Genomic DNA, 13,191 nt, shown 5'->3' with positions numbered 1-13,191 from the left:
TAGCTCTACACAGTCTCTGTTGCCTTTACGTGGCTTCCTCTAGCTCTGCGTCTGCCTCTTCTGCCTCTACACTGATCTCCCGTCTCTCTGTTCCGTACTTGCTGCCTCCTGACTGCTCTCCAGAACATTGGTTCAATTTCTCAGCAAACCCCGCTCCAGAAATTGAATTGACTGGTCTCCCTCAATCTATTCTCCAAGTGACCCTCAAGCCTCCTCTTACACTTTTCCTGTTGACATCTCAACAGCCGAGATTAAGTCCCTAATCAACGGCTAAGATTAGATCTGGCTTGATCCATGTCTTTTGAACCATTCTAACACAGATTCATCTTAATACACATTAATATTTTATTTTCCCTAAGTTTAGACTTAGGCACTTCATTAAAAATATTAATTATTTTAATATCTCCTAATTAGTTTAGAATCTGTCCAAACCCTTTCTGGGTATTGGAGATCTCATGTGCCCCAACCCCTCCACCAAATTTCGTGGCTAGAGCACATCCAATGCTACCCCAAATCAACAGTTTCTTCAACTTCACACTATATTATGATGATTTTTTTGTCATTCACATGCAGAGCTGCAAAGTTGTTACATTGTTAAAGTAGGAATCCATTGGAAATACTAAGAGGGGGTGCATCTATATTTGGCTTACAATTAGTTAATTATTAATTTTTAAAGCATTAACAATAAATCAAAACAAGAATCATCAACACATCACAAGTGTTGATTTGTGGTAGCATCGATGTGCTCTCGACATGAAAATTGGTGGAAAGGGTAAAGCGCATGAGATCTCCAAGACCCAGAAATGGCTTAGACAAATTGTACCCGGTTTGGGAGATTTTAAATTAATTACTATTTTTAATGGAGTTCCTAAGTCTAAACTTAGGAAAAATAAAATATTAATGGGTATTAATATAAAACTAGGTTAGAAGGTTCCCGATTAGACACCCAATTCTACTCAAGGAAATATTGCATAATAATAAACCCTCAGAATAGCTGCACCAGTTTTCCCGCATTGGGTTTTTCTGAGGACATTTGTCCAAAAATAACGGTGTCACTTGTGTGTTTGTTTTCTTTCAGCTTATGATCTATAGATGTTGAGACTGTATTGTGTTTATTTTGTTATTTATATGTTTTAAATAACTTGTTTGAATTTAAGCGAATAGAAGAAATAAACCAGCGGAATACAGATTAATTTTCTAATGGATAGACTTAGAAAATTCAACATGGTATCAGAGCGAAGTTGCAGATCAAGGAAAGCTAAAGGCATCAGCTGAGCAGAGCATTTGCAGCAAGTTCAGCTATCCCAAGTGACAGAGCTAATCCTTGCAGAAAGAGACAGAGGAAGGGTTGACACAGAGGGACTGCGTCATCAATCCGGCCCTAAGAGAGGCCAGTGCAGAGGCTGAGGAGGGCAGAAACAGGCTCACGCAAAGGCCAAGAGGGTTGACGCTGTTGGCTGAGGTAACCTGTTTTGCCGGTGACGGGATTGCGCAAAGCCAAGAGGCTTAATCCTTCAATTGTTGGGGCGAAGGAAGCTATGGTCAGTTTGCGGGAGCGAAGCTGGTGGGGCACTGTGGTCAGAATAGTACCTAACAAGGCAAAACCAAGGTAGAGGGAGTTGCTGCCGAGGAGGATTTCTATCCAAGGAATCCGGATCAGTATTGCAGTTGCACAGACGATTGGAGAGGGGTAACTTGACGGTTGGCAGAAGGATTTCCAGGAGGGAAATCATGACTCAGAGGGAGTCCAGAAGAGAACTTCCAGTGGGTAAGTAGAGAGACTCGGAGGAATCGAACCGAGAAATTCCAGACGGGAAGTAGAGAGACTCAGCAGGAGTCAAACCAAGAACTTCCAATCAGGAAGTAAAGAGACTCAGAGGAGTCGAGAGAGAAGAGCAGAGAGATGGTCGTGAATGGGCTGAGAGATCAGGATAGGCTGGACGAAGCGTCCAACCTTGTGGTCTGGAAGGCTAGGATCCTGTCCATTCTAGACAGACATCGCATCAAGCGCTTCGCCTTGAAAGTAATGGCTATCCCAGTTGACTCGGTAGTTAATGAAAGGTACGCGGAGGCAATGGCCAAGGCAAAATGCATCATCCTTGATGGGGTCAAGGATCATGTGGTCCAACATATTGTCTAGAAGGAGGCGGCAAAGGAAATGTGGGATACCTTGAAGACGTTGTACCAGCATACTTCCGTGCAAAGGAATATGCTAATTGAGAATCAGCTACGGTCATACTAGATGCAAATGGGAGAGCAAATAGATCTCTTCCTCGGTCGGTTGAAGGAAATCTGAGACCAACTGACTTCCATAGGGACCACGTCGGATTAGGAGTGATGTTAAGAACCGCACTAAACGCAGTCTCTGAGGAGTGTAAGACATTTGTCCAGAGCATACTGGGCAGCATGAATCTTCCAGATTGGGAAGAATTGTGGGCGGTTCTTCATCTAAGAAGAGATCAGACGATTGACCAAGACGGGAAGTAGCAGCAAAGGAGTCTAGATCAAGAAGGATGAGGAAGAGGATGCAGCTCTGTCATCTGCAGGAAAGCAGGGGAAGAGGAAGAAGAAGGACCTCTCCAAGGTCAAGTGCTTCCATTGTGGGGAACTGGGTCACTATGCGAACGAGTTTCCGAGGAAGAAGAACAAGGGAGAGGCATCTCACTCTAAGGCAGCACCAGCGAAGGCGGAGAAAGAAGTCAAGGAGGATGACGATTGTGCCATGAGTGCTCATGTGCCACTAGAGAAGAAGTGGGGAGACATCGAGCTAGGCGATGAGGGGCATGATCCTTAAGGTACCCAACCTCTTGGATTATACCTTGTTATGGCAGCCCCGAAGAGAGACTAGCAGGACTGGCGGATGTCGGTGGAGAAGGATGCGAATGAAGCGGCAAAGAGTGCTACAATGCAGGAGTCCCCAAGCAACGAGAAGCTAGCAGGCTGCAAGAGTGCGAAGGCACGCGAGTGTTGCAATGGTGCAGGATGGCACAGAGAGGTGTGCAACGGTACAAGATTGGCATATCTTGGTGATTAGATATATTCTTCTTACATGTAAGTATATTTCAATGTTATTCTTGTTATTTATTTTGTTGCATTCATGATGCCAGGATTTTCGCTATTCTAGGATTAATTTTTTGTTTTTCTTAGAACAAAATTGTGGAAATTGAATCTCTAAATAGTGTTGTATCATGTATGGGCCATGTTTGAATGAATGAATATTCCTAGAGACACTCTTGTTGAATTTGTCTTGATAAGTCACCAAATATTCCTAAACGAAGTGTAAATGACCTTGAAGTTGCTTCCATTAAGCCCTAATGCCTAGCAAAGTTGCTTTTTAGGCCTCCTTGACAAGTGGAAATCAATCCAAACCCTAAATCTTCCATGACTCCATCTCTCCCAAAGGACAAAGCACTGGTCCTCCTCTGGTGATCATTTTTATTTTTCACCTCCCTCTTTATCTAGGTCTAGCCCATTAGGTCTCCTAGGGCATCAATTTACTTGCAAACCATCCACTAAAAATTTTTATCTCTTGGCATCCACTGCATTGGTGAGTCTCCTAGGTGTCCTCCAAATTTGAAGCCATTCTGACAGTTGGATCCCAAGACATCCCAAGCCCTAGCTCTAAGACCAAATTTTGCCCTTGGTTTCCTTAGGCTAGTAACCTCAATGGCATCATTGCATTGCTTTTCATTGAAAAATATTTCTTTGATACCCTTCTCCTCCCTAATTAGGCCAAGTACATCATTAGTTTCTCAATCCTATCCCCTTGACTTAACCTAGGGTCCACTTGGTCCCATGTAGTCCCATAACTTTTGGAAGGTAATTCTTCAAAGACCATTTGGAAACCAAGTCTTCATAAGGGTTTTTAAGACTTGGTCCCTCTTTAATAAGTCTCATTCCCAAAACCTAACCCCTAAGACCCTCTTGGCCCTTCTTAGAGAGCCTTTCATCTTGCCTTGGGCAAGCAAGCCATATATTGAGTGTCTCTTGTGAGCAAGCCTCTTTAGGAATCACTCTTCCTTTATTGACCCATTTATCTAGGTGATTCCCTTCATACCGGTCTCCTCCCATCGGTGAAAGTCCGTAAAGAGTAGGGAGCTTTATCTGAGGTGACAGTAGGCTATTGCTCCATTGTTTTCCTTGACCTAGTAGTTGCCCTCTAAGATCCCCTTCTAGGACCCTTGCTAGTTTGAGCAGTAACAATCACCATGCAACATGACATGTGGCAGCAAGTGAAGGTTCCATGTGGAAGACATGTGCCAAATCATTTTCAACAAAACCCAAGGTGCCTTCATGGATAAATTTGGTCATGGCCTAAAATTTAGCTCCATGCATCAATTCTATTTTCACGTGGATGACTCATCAGTTATTCTTGGCAAATAGAGGTGAGCTTCCTCTAGACCCCTCTTCGGTTAAAATTGCATGTTTATTAAAAGGGCATTTTATAATTTTAGGTAGGGCAACCTTGCATGAGGAAGTTAGTATTCTTTGGACAACCAATTTATTTTGAGAAAGCCTTCAACTTGCTTCAATTTAGTCAACACCACATGAAGATATAAGGAAGGGTTCGTGAGCTTATGATAATTATGGAACAAGGAAGCTTGACTTTATTTTTAGTGTTCTTCAGTCCAGTCAACATCGCAGGGAGAATATAGGAGGGCACATGAAGGAGGATAACTTCATCTTGGAGATAATTTAGAACCCATCTTTAGAGAGGTCAAGGATCTATAAATGAAACACAAATGATCGTTATTTGGCAAAGATTTTTGGGGTGAGTTGCTAGCATCCTTTCTTTTCCATCCTCACCCCTTCTCTTCTTGCCTCTTGTACTCTGGGTGGAGCTATATTATTGTGATTTTTCCTCTATTTTGTCTTTATTGTCCAAACTCTTGACTAATACAAAGATAAAGTTTGACTATGTTATTTCTCTCAACTTTTTGAACTTGTTGGTGCAAGTTGTGTTGGTAGTTTTCTTGCCTCTAATTTGATTATATTTATCATTTAGAGCACATGTTCTTCTCTATTTTCTTTTCATATCTCACTATTACAAATTGAAATTCTCTCATAGTTTTTAACTATCAATTTCTTAAGTCTTTGGCCACTTAGTTTCATATCAAGGATCATTTTTATGCATCGATTTGTCATATTAATACACATATTTCTAAGTGATTTTCAGCACATGAACACAAGGGACACCCCACCCATGATTGGAAAAACATTGTTATGTATAAAAATATAATAAAATAACTGTAATTATGTAAATATATTAACTATGTCAACAAGAGAAATCCAGGTCACATCTAACCTGACCAGTATACCAATTATCCAAGTGCCAAGTTAGCCCTCAACCAAGCAACAATTGTCCACATGTAGTCTGTCATAAGTTAGCAAGATGTTCATCCTTCAAGTGCTAAGTCATCATTCTACAAAATCTCAATGACAATCCACATGAAGTCTGCAACAAGATAGTCCATGAGTTTGTTCATAAGATGCCATCAGTCTGTCTTCAATAGAGCCAAAATTCGGCTTATAGTCCAACCTCAATCCATAGGAGTTATGTGCCTCAAATAGCTTTGTATACCATGGAAGATAGTGCTCCACATAACTCACATACCACGAAATATGGTGCCTCAAATAACTCGCATACCACAGAAGATAAGTTCCTCAAACAAATCTAAATTTTGTCCTCAATAGAAGAGATGTTAATTGGTTGCCAAATGGTGGAGTAATGGTGCCAATATATAGTTTTTTACTCATCTGAAAAGGTTCCTCTAAATGCCAACCCAACTTGACTTTTGGAGGTCCAATTTGGTCAACTTGGAGACACAAAATCATACTTGAAAATTCAATTTTCTTTCTTTTAAATGTCAAAATGGGACATGATAAAAATATTTTTTTCTTTTGACTCATACATTCTTTTTGACTCTTTACAAGATCATAATTATTAAGACTGACCCTAGTTACAACTTCAACAAAAGCAAGCTCCAAGACCCTGGTATGCCAAGTTGGACCACTATCTTCAATAACAAGGTTTCAAAAAGAGGGGTTGTTGACATTGGACAATAATATATACAACAAGATGGAAAAGGACAGCTCCTTGATTACATTTGTATATGTGGATAATTGCATCTTTGGACACAATAACAATGATATGGTTCATGAATTTTCCCAAGAAATGTCAAAGGAATTTGAAGTGTCAACGATTGGAAAATTATCCTTCTTCCTTCGACTATAGGTTTCTCAAACCAACGAAGGTATATTCATTTCCCAAACCAAATACCTCAAAAAGATGCTCGAGCATTTTGGAATGGAAGAATGTGCACCAGTTAGTACCCCTATGATTATTGGATGCAAGTTAAGCAAGGATGATGAATCTCCTAAAGTCAATTCAAGATTTTATAGATCTATTATTGGGAGTCTACTATACTTGTAACTTGACAGCTTCGAGCCCAGACATTAAGCAGGAAATTGGAACTTGGAATGGTTGCAAGATTTCAATCAACACTAAAAGAATCACATATACAAGCAATAAAAAGGATATTTCGATACTTACAGGGCACACTCAATTTTGAGCTTTAGTATCCTTAATAGTACAAATTTCACAATAAAAACATACACAGATGTTGATTTGGCAGGTAGCATTAATGAAAGAAAAAACACCAACGGGAGTGCATTTTTCTTGGGAGATTGCCATGTATCTTGGTCAACTAGAAAGCAATCATCAATTTTTCTTTCTAAAGCTTCAATTGAATACATAGAAACAACAGACTGTTGTAGTCAAGTTTTTTGGATGAAACAAACTTTACAGGACATCAAAGTGGAATATGATCGGTCAATATCTCAAAATATCATGTCATGCACTCAAAAACAAAGCATATTCCAATCAAGTATCAATTTCTCAGAGAACAAGTTGTTCAGCCAAATTTCAACATGGAATATATTGGAACCAAAGAACAAAATGCTAACATCTCTACCAAGCCTTTTCCCAGAGAAACTTTTGAATATCTCCAACAGAAGCTAGGAGTGATCTCTCAATTATCTTAGTAAAGGAAGCACAAACTCAGGGTGGCACCCTTTGCTATTGATGTCAAAGGGGGAAAGAATACAGACAAGGGGAGTAGCTGACAAGAAGTATCAAGAGAACACAAATAAGGGGAGCAGTTGTAAGAAGAAGCAGATATCAAAGTATTGCCATCAATAACAAAGGGGGAGATTGTTGAAAATGGTTGTTATTGATGTCAAACGTTGTCCAAATGAAAGAGGAAATTACATAGTCAAATAGCATATTCTAAGACCTTTTCAACAATATACGGCACTCCCTCTAACTCCATAGGAATGAGGAGATATGAAATATTTTATCAAGATGACCCAAACAAAATACAAGCAAGCCCCATTTGGATACCCTATCTTTGAAGGAACTTTTACTCCAACTACCCACCTCAAATGGGAGCATAGGATATATGGTTGGAAAGCTTATTCTGAGACCTTTGCAATGATATATGGCACACCTTTTAACTCCTCATGGTTGAGGAGAAATGAATTCTTGAATATTCACTATACATTCTGCCAGTTGCACCAGTTGGTCATAACCTAGCATCCAAACGCACTATAAATAGGCGTGAGAAGAAGCATTTCTAATCGCTCGACTCAAGCATTTGGTTTTGTGCTTAGGAAAGAAAAGCAGCAAGTCCGAAGTTCATACCTCATGAACCAAGAAGAAGTGATGCTAAGTTGAAGTAGCATTCTATGGAAGGGCTTTGGCACATCTTTTGAAGGGTTTTTAGCATTGTTCTTGGGAAGGGTTTTAGGGAACAAATTTTGATGTTTGAAGGCCGGGTTTCAAGGTTATGTTCTGCTATTTGAAGATCTAGTTCAGGCTTAGTTTGAAGGCAAAAACCTAGTGTCTTGAAGGCCAAGTTCAAGCCTGATTTGAACTCCAAGTTCTTGTGTATTGAAGGCTAAGTTCAAGTTGGAGCCTGCAATTATTGTAAAATGGTGCTCACTGAGGATTAGTGTCCTCACCTTCTTGATAGGTTGGAGCTTGCAAATTTTGTAAGTTGGTGCTTACAGAGGATTGGTGTCCTCACAAGAGATTGTAATTAATTAAAGAATGTTTTCAAGTAATTCTTCTTCAAATTTTGATTTTCACTTCAATATGTGTTCATATATTGTGGATGACTGAATATGTGATGTGAATTCAATTTCATGATTAACTAAGTGAAAAAATGTTAAAAGTAACAAAATACTAATTCACACCTCCCCCCCCCGGTAGTATTTCCAATAGTCTACTCTCCTTACATGAACATTGTTCCAACCCAAGCATCCCAAGCCAACTCCAAGACTCCATGCAATTGTCTAAGCTACCCTGCGTTTTCAAGGGTCCAATGCCCTCCTCCAATATGCAAGACACTCCTCCCCCTCTTAAGTAGGGCACTTTCCAAGTAAGCAACCATATCCATGTGGCCATCTTGTAGAACGTTACCCAACCTATCAGGAGATCACCAATGCCCTAGGAAGGAACGCTAAGCAAGCACCCAATTGAAGTCAAGCAACCATTGGGTAAGCCATCTCCAATATGGAAATCTATCATATACCATCTACTATGTGAAATCCATCATGGACCATCCAAGGGAGAATCATATACCATGTATCCCAAATATCATGAAGCACAACCAAACATGGGGTAAACATGTTTGGGGTGAACACTTTCGAAGTAACCTTGAAAGCTAACACAATGTTCCAACTAATGAAGCAATGCTTATAGAATCATGGATGTGCAAGTGGAGCCCCATGGAAATTTTTTAGAGGCTTCATGGTTTTCTCTATTAGTACCTTCCATCATGCATTGGCATACTCAAGTTTAGTTCATTTATCTTCTTCTAAGAATGCAATGTTAACTCATTCCTAAACCGTGCTCCCTTTCTATTTGTGTCAACAAATGTCCAATACTCTATAGAAGATTGTCTCAAGAGTATAAAGAGATGATTAACACCAAAGTAGGGGATATCGTGATTAAGAAGAAAGTTGTTTTTATAGACCTGTGAATGCCTATTCAATGCCAATATTGCTACAAAATCAATGATTGACCTTTGAAGAAAAATACACTGTAGGAATCCAAAGAAAGAAGCAAATGCATTAGAAACATCAAGATCAAGGTTCATTCAAGGTAGGAAGTAAGAAACCACCAAGAAAATGATCCAATTAATATAAGCAATGTGGTAGCCAAATGGAGCTCATTTAAGGTCCAACAAAGGCTAAGAAGTAATATGTGTCTCTAATTTTAATCCTCTTAGTCAAAGTTAGACACCATGCAAGACTAATATCTAAAGGCTAAACATATTAAATCACTTGCCCATCATTTCACAAGCTCATTCTTACACACTAAGCAACAATGGGGATGGATTGATGGACGTAGAGCAACAGCCTTGAAAGACATTTCTGTAGAGTGAAACCACAATAAAAGCAAGTTTGATGTCTTAACCATCTTCACGGAAGATAAGAAAATAATCATTACTCCTACCTTATTCCTTCTCCAGCTTTAGCTATTTCTACACCCAAAGCTTGCTTTATTGCATTCTTAAGGGCGACTAATGTCAAAATCAAGACAAGCAAAAAGTCAAATATTAAAGATTAGCAACAGTAGATATGAAAAACATCTAAAATGATAACAAATATAAACCAAATGAAGTTATCTCACTATTTTCATCTAATATGTTTTTTAAACAATAAGTAAAGTGAATTTTCAAAAACATAAACCACAACATATTTGTGAGCAAAAAAACTTGACATATACCAAGGTGACATAAGGTATATGGTGACTAATGCCAAAATCAAGAGAAGCAAAGAGCCAAATATTAAAGATCAGCAACAGTTGATATGAAAAACGTTAAAATGATGACTAGTATAAACATGAGAATGAAGGTGTGTCACTATTTTCATTTAATGTGTTTTTCAAGAAATAAGTAAAGTGATTTTTCAACACATGAACCACAACATATTTGTGAGCCAAAAAATGACATATACCAAGGTGACACAAGGACATGGAAATTATGACTACCTTGAAATTTCATGAATATTTCTTCCAAAGTAGTTGCTTCAAGATCTCCCCCTTCAACTCCTAGTTCAGTTGAATTCCTAGCAAGGCATAGTTTCTGTCAATTAGAAACTGCTCTAAAGGAAGATTCTACCTTAGTACTGCCGATACTTTTATCTGTTTATTCCTACAATTAGACTAGTATAAAAGAGTACAGGCTACACTCATTACTACTACATATAACCATCAAATCTATGGCATACCCACATAAATAAAACATACACAGATACACAAAATGCACAGACAATTTAGTCCCCATCCATCATTCCTTATTTTTAATACCTGAAAAATGTATCGATAAGAAGAAATAAAAACCAAAATGTTTCAGGTTAGCCATTGCTTAATTGATAACCACCAACATCAAAAGGCGTGCTTCTAACCAATAACCACTACAAGTACTTACTAGGAGATCATAAGAAAAAAGAGATATCAAAGAAGAGAAAATAAGAATCAAAGTACTCCTAAAGTTTTCACTCCCCCTACCTCAGACTATAATACTGACTCGGGTGGTTGGATCAACAATGTAAAGGTTTTGGTTCCAGTATACTCTTAAAGATGCCACCTCACAGATCAAAACTATTAAATCTATCAAGGAGGGAGTAGTGAAAAGATGCCAAGGGATATTCCTGAAGATCCTCCCATGATATTGCAGAATATGGATTGGAGTATGGGAAATGCGCAACATCAACCATTTTTCATAACTTTAATGGTAAATGACCACCTCTTACATAATTGCATGCTTGATTCAGGCCATTAGTCAAATGTCATGACCAAGAAGGTCATGGGGCAACTGAAGTTAAGAATATTTAGACCATACCACAATATCTGTGTCATGGATTGAAAAAGGATTGAAGTATATGGGTTAATTAAGGATCTCCAAGTTCGTCTAGTAGCATACCCAAATATTTCAATCACTATGGATATTCTAGTGATTGATGTACCTGATGCATGGGGCATGTTATTATCTAGATAGTGGATAACAGAATTCGGTGGTAGCATCCAAATGGACTTATCATCTGCTACCATCCCAACAATAGATAACACTTTTGTCAGGCTTAATCGGGAACACGAAAGAAGATACCATGTTGAAAACCCCATGGAGCCGAACAATGAGAGAATTTGTGGATCATATAAGCCTAGGATTTATGCAGTGTTGTCTAATTCTTTACCACCTATGGAAGATGAAATTAAGAATAAGAAGTTTGATGAAGTTGGGCATCCATTAGAAAACTTTGAACCATCAGATCTGGCAGCAGTATCTAAGAAGTAGAAGGAAAAAAAAAATATCATCTTAAAATTCATTTTCATGCCTCCTTAGTTCCAAGGTCAGAAATGATGTTTCTGATGCATATGAATAAATAATGTTATATTTTATGTCATCTTTCCAAAAGTTATGGATGTGAACACTAGACATCTTATTTCCACAGCTTCCAAATGGCCTAGTTAAATAATAAATACAAGCACAAAGTAGAACCCTGCAGATGCAATGCCACAGTCTTTCGAGGAATACTTACATTGTTAATCTCATAAGTAATGATGCCATTTGAGCTGAATATCCTAAAGGAATTTTGAAAGTACTGTGTGCCTGCCCATTCGGAGTGTGAACAGAAACAGCATCAACTATGTGGCTTTGAATCAACCTTAAAATTCTCTCCGAGTTGTAATTTTCCCCTCTAGTGATATGCAACAAATAGCTCAATCCTGGCCATATAAACGTAAAAACACAATGTGAAACATCAGTAACACAGCACAATGGGGTAAACAGATTCTTATCCTTATTTATATATTCAACATCACAATGCTACAAATTTTCTTTGGGTCTTGTCAAAGCATTCATATCAAGTACTGTCTTAAATGCTACCATGGATAAGCTCTTATTCTGAACAGCCCACACAAACAGGTATGTTGTCTAGAAGATTTTAGCTTTTTCTAAGCTCATTAGGATATTGCCACTACCTGGACTCCACCATGGGGACATGGCATTCTTAATGTAGGGTAGTTCACTAATCTAGTCATCATATGTATGTCCACAAACCAGCAATTTTCCTAATATCCTTAATGATGTAATTGGACTAAAAAGACAATAATACTGGAAATCCATAGCCCATCATTCAGACTAATTACAGTTGATAGCAAATATAAAATTACCAAAACGTTTGCGCAAGAATAGTGAGCTCCCACAACACTTAAGAACACCATGAGAAAGAACTGCTTTTCGATCAGCCATAATATCTGCTTCATCCATGGAATCCGTTGTGAAAACAAGCAAGAACTTCTTCTGCAGTTTACATATGAGATTCCAGAATTGCTTTTTAGAATCTAGATCTAAGCCAAATGTTGGTTGGTCCATCAAGACAACCTGTCAACATGACACAATAGAAAAAGAGCAGTTAAGTATGTTTTGCTTCATGCATTGATGACGTACAGAGAAAGGACTCGACAATTATAAATTACAATATTGCAAGATTCAAGCATCTGATAGATCCATGTTCAGATTGAAAGCATTCAAGTGTGTGCTTTATTTGTGGTAACGACTTCTCACCATGCACTCCTAGCAATAAAAATAGATAACAATGATGAATTATGATACAAGAATCTATTAAGGATGTAGCCAATGACTTCATGACCCAATTGTTAAAACTGAAAGACCCCACTGCTTAATAGCATCACATTATCTTTGAATTATATAGTGACTCAGACAAAGTATGGGGTTAACATTTGTTCCCTAGTTTCATTAGCAAGTTCTTATTCTTTGAAATTTCACAAGATTGCATCCCACATGTACATATTGCTTCCTTGGGTAACTTGAGTGCCTCAATATCATGTTTAACTTTTCACTGGTCTACGATTTTGTTACCTTTATTTGTCCATTTTGGGGCTACAATTCTTCATTTCTTTCCATATTAGTCCACAAGTCCAGTGCATTACTAATGCCCTCCATTTTACTTTATAGTCACTCTCCTGTTAAATTTCCCACTTAAACTGTCATTTAATGGTTAAACCTATCTACCAGTAAATGGCACCTTCAACAGATCTTTATTTCTTTCTCTCTCTGTCTTGAGAGGCTTTTGAGTTGTCCACATTTCAAGTCTCGGACA

The 13,191-nt window shown here is 38.4% G+C and overlaps 1 protein-coding gene across 1 annotated transcript in view; it reads right to left on the bottom strand.

The window, feature by feature from the left end:
• Nucleotides 1–13,191, bottom strand: part of LOC149149590 (uncharacterized) — a 528,411-nt gene that overhangs the window by 429,230 nt on the left and 85,990 nt on the right. Inside the window, exons 5-7 of the mRNA XM_089442525.1 lie at nucleotides 12,242–12,452; nucleotides 11,608–11,794; nucleotides 10,058–10,134 (exon numbers count right to left, since the gene is read on the bottom strand). Coding sequence (XP_089298651.1) covers nucleotides 10,058–10,134; nucleotides 11,608–11,794; nucleotides 12,242–12,452 — 475 coding nt within the window. The remainder of the gene's footprint in view (nucleotides 1–10,057; nucleotides 10,135–11,607; nucleotides 11,795–12,241; nucleotides 12,453–13,191) is intronic.

This window comes from Pinus tabuliformis, chromosome 9 (assembly GCF_031772625.1).
Source record: "Pinus tabuliformis cultivar Carrire ecotype Pingquan chromosome 9, CPIR1, whole genome shotgun sequence".
NCBI lineage: Eukaryota > Viridiplantae > Streptophyta > Pinopsida > Pinales > Pinaceae > Pinus > Pinus tabuliformis.
Note: the sequence above shows the minus strand (reverse complement) of the source record. Positions and strands in the feature narration are given on the sequence as shown.